Here is a 3,857-nt window from a genome sequence, read left to right on the forward strand (position 1 = left end):
GCTGCTGTGACCAGAACATTGTATTTGTGATCGTTCTCCATTTGATGACAAGTGTGCAGGGGCCACACCTGGCACTGCCTACAATGTGAACGGCAGGTCTATTTATCTTTTTAAGTATTTTGGTCCTTCTCTGGATTTGCTCTAAACAACCTTCAGAAAATTAGGCTGTTCCTCCATCAGAAACCCAATTCTTGATTTAGCAAATCTGATTTAGTAAATTCTAGAGCCAGGGAATGAATTATCTTAAAACGGTCAAGATAAAGACGACACATTCTAGATTTTCTTTCAAGAAACAAATGTGAGACCTTACACTGCTCATCTTTGAAAATTAGATATCACTTTGGGACATTTTAGGGAGAAACACTCTTGGACTTCGCAAAAAAAAAAAAAGTTGAATTGCATAAAAGATCTAACTATTACATTTGTATAGTAGACTAATGATTCTAAAAAGATCTGACAGCTTTACCTTATTAAGAATATTGTTAAAAGTCAGCTCTAAAAAAATACCATTAGCAATAAGTAAAATATGTAAAGGCAAGAGACTTAATGCAAGAATTATGTAAGCTAAATAATAGCTTTTCCCCCAAACACCTTCTATTTTTTAAACATTTTTTTCTTTCCTGACTTCAAAGTTCACATATGAACACATCCCAAAGATATGTTAGGACTGAGATATCTCTCCTTTTTGTGTGTTTTTGTTGGTTTTTTTTTTGAATTAATTAATGTATGTTATTTCCTCTATACAGAAAGTTGTGCCAAGTTGCTATTTTGTGGGACAAACAGGGTGCAGGGGCACATTTTTTATACCTGTCTGGATTCCGAGTCTCTGTTTTTCCAAACAGATTTCAATCAGAATGATGGCTGTGGCAGATCTGTGTAGGACTGGTGTAAGATTTTATGTATTTCATTTCTTGAGGCACAAAACCCCCTTACCAATGGTGCAGTGGTCCCCTTCCCATCCGGGGCTGCACTCACACTTCCCGTCCTTGCACTGCCCGTGCTCGGCACAGTGGGAGTGGCAGGTCCGTTCTTCACAGGTGGGTCCCACCCAGCCCTCTTCACACTGGCATATCCCTCTGGAGCAGACACCGTGGCTGCCACAGTCCAGGGTACACAGCTCTGCACATGAAAACAAAAGTACACCATGTGGAACAGCACTTTCATACTGCAAATAGACTTTGCATCAAGACTAATTCACTTCTGTATGACTATCACTCATCAGTTGGATCAAATATGGGATTTTATCACTCAGTACAGACCTTATAAAATCTGGCTGCCTCCTTCTTTAGCAGCTATTGGTCAGATCATTTATTTGTTTGGGGTGGGGCTGCAAATGATGGCTTTGCAGAGGGTAGAGTAATAGGTCTAAACCAGACAAACAACGACATGAAAAGTCTGTATCTTTTGACTGATTTCTTCTGAGACTCAATTCTAAAATCTCTTACAAACTCAAATATTGTGAGCTGAATTAAAGGACAGAGTGGCATATAAAATACATATAAGCAAACCAATCTTTTAGATATTCAAATGTAGTGATGACAAAATGGCCTTCACTTGCAGTACAGAGAGACACCAGAAAGGTAACAGGGAGTAAGAGACGAGGCAAGCACCTCACTCTGACAGCAGTATAAACATTACATGACCTACGGGCCATTCAGATCCCCCTAGTTCTAAAATGGCTTTCAAGGATTCAGACTTTTTTTTTCCTTCCTGACCTTCATGAGTCAACTGGTAAGAAACCACAAAAGCTGTTTCAAGTAATTCATTGCCCTTGGAAGAATTTCTCTCCCTGGGCACTGTAGAACAGCCCTGATCATGAAGTGGTATGAAAGTCCTGAATAGTTTCAATACATCACCATATGCCAATTGCAATTCTACTTCCATGTTTACTAAAGTTGTTCTGTGAAAAGAATGCTTTCATTATAGAAAGGTTCCATGTAGTTTGAATTTATTTAGAATAATTATTGTAAAGAGACAGAATTTGCTTGTTATCCTGCAATTAACCTGCTACAGAAATGTCTCCTCCTTCTTCCTCTCAGAAAGCAGCTGATAGCACTTAAGTATAAGCCAAACACTCATGTCTGCTCTGATTTCAAATGTCAGTGCTACATATTTAGTTGTGGCAAGAATTTTGCCTTGACAGATTTTAAACAATGATAATTTAGATCTTGGAACTATTGTATATAAACATTCTTAAAAGCATCTGTAGTGACAAATGCTGTCACTTACATACCAAGAAGAGTTTTTCAAGTTTAAATTGAAATCTTATCTTCCAATCATTTAACACAAAGAAAAAAGCATCACAGAACTGGAACAGCACAGTGACATCAAAGACATGCTGGGCTCTGTCTTGAGTGAGAGTTTAGCCCTTGTTTTTGGTAATCGCCAGGGTGACAGCACAGAGCACAATCAAAAGGATGGGTGAGTGACAAATGGCAAGAGCATTGTCAAACTCAAATTCAGAAGCAGAAGGCATGGTAAAGAACATCACACAAAATTCAGTAAAAGCAACTGCAAAGTACTGTCCTTAGGAAGTCAAAATCAGCTACATAAAAAATAATTAAATTTACTGTTTGGACAGGGAGTTGTGTTATACTGGAGTACAAGATATAAATAATTATCTGATGATATAATTCTACAATATTCCTGAAAAAGAATATGTAAGACAAGAATAGAAACTGCTCTGTTACATTCAAATGAAAAACTGTGCTGAGCTGATCATGTATTAATCAGCTTCATGCCTTGGACTGCCTGCCTGTAGGTACTGGAAAGGATTTCTTCCCCCTTGCTGCATAATTTTTCTTGGCTCTTTTGTTTTGTTACTTGTTTGTTCCTTGGAAACCTGGGAGTTCGCTTGGAGGTCTATAGGAGAACTTGCTTTCTTACTCCATTGGTACAGAAGCTGTCCAAACACTTGCTCCTATGATCAGGAAGTAAACTGATCCCACCAGATCACAAAAGAATCACCCCCAAGCAGACTGGAAGAGGATCACTGATATTATTTGAACCTATCTTTCCAGCTTGGGGCATTGGCCTACCCCGAGAATTAAATCTAACAAATTACCTGCTACTTTAAGAATTTAGGCTGCTAGAGGGATGCGTTTGATCTCCCCTGATCTCCCTCTAGCTCATTATAGTTATTGCTTTTGATATTTTACTTCAAGTGGCAAAGATTGTTAAGAGGATATTAAGAAATACTGTAGTTTACAATATACTGAGCTAAGTGGAACTGATGGTCTTTTTGACCCTCAGGATTGACATTCTACTACACAGATCTTTGCAGTTGTGGTACTGGCTTAGTTCAACTGATTCTGAAACTTCAGGGAAGATTATAGGCATTGGAATACAGAAGTGGCACTGGCTGAAGTGGGGAAACAAAGCAATACATAGAGCTTCTGACCCTGTCAGCAGCTCTAGCAGCTACTACCACTTCTCTGTCTGTAAACAGACTGAAGAACCAGCTGTGGAAAACCTTGAACACATTCCCACACATGGCATGCATGGCTGCATCCCCCGTCTGTCTACCCCGCAGAATCTCATCATGACAAACTCATCTTCCAAACAAACAAAAGAAATAACAGCATGGAGCTGAAGGCAATGTAGGCACATTCCTACCACAGGGACATGGCTAGATCTTGCGCATGTTCCCATTTTAAAACCACAAAATTAAACAGACCTTAAAATGTTAGAAAGTTTTCCACTGTTTTCCCAACACATGGAATAAAATACTTAAACACAACTTAAGATCCTAATTTTTAATGGAGATACTAGATTACCTATCTCATCCTAGGTCGGTCCATATCATCTTCACACATCCTTATGTTCTATGTTCTATGTTCTCCTTTTTGTTCTATTTT

The 3,857-nt window shown here is 38.7% G+C and overlaps 1 protein-coding gene across 8 annotated transcripts in view; it reads right to left on the reverse strand.

Moving 5' to 3' along the window:
* The window catches only part of TENM1 (teneurin transmembrane protein 1), an 828,305-nt gene that overhangs the window by 99,254 nt on the left and 725,194 nt on the right, over positions 1–3,857 (reverse strand). For all 8 annotated transcript variants that reach the window (XM_017743128.1, XM_017743129.1, XM_017743123.1 and 5 more), the window contains one exon: positions 934–1,119. In XM_017743128.1, coding sequence (XP_017598617.1) covers positions 934–1,119 — 186 coding nt within the window. The remainder of the gene's footprint in view (positions 1–933; positions 1,120–3,857) is intronic.

Source organism: Corvus brachyrhynchos, unplaced genomic scaffold (assembly GCF_000691975.1).
Source record: "Corvus brachyrhynchos isolate BGI_N302 unplaced genomic scaffold, ASM69197v1 scaffold398, whole genome shotgun sequence".
NCBI classification, from domain to species: domain Eukaryota; kingdom Metazoa; phylum Chordata; class Aves; order Passeriformes; family Corvidae; genus Corvus; species Corvus brachyrhynchos.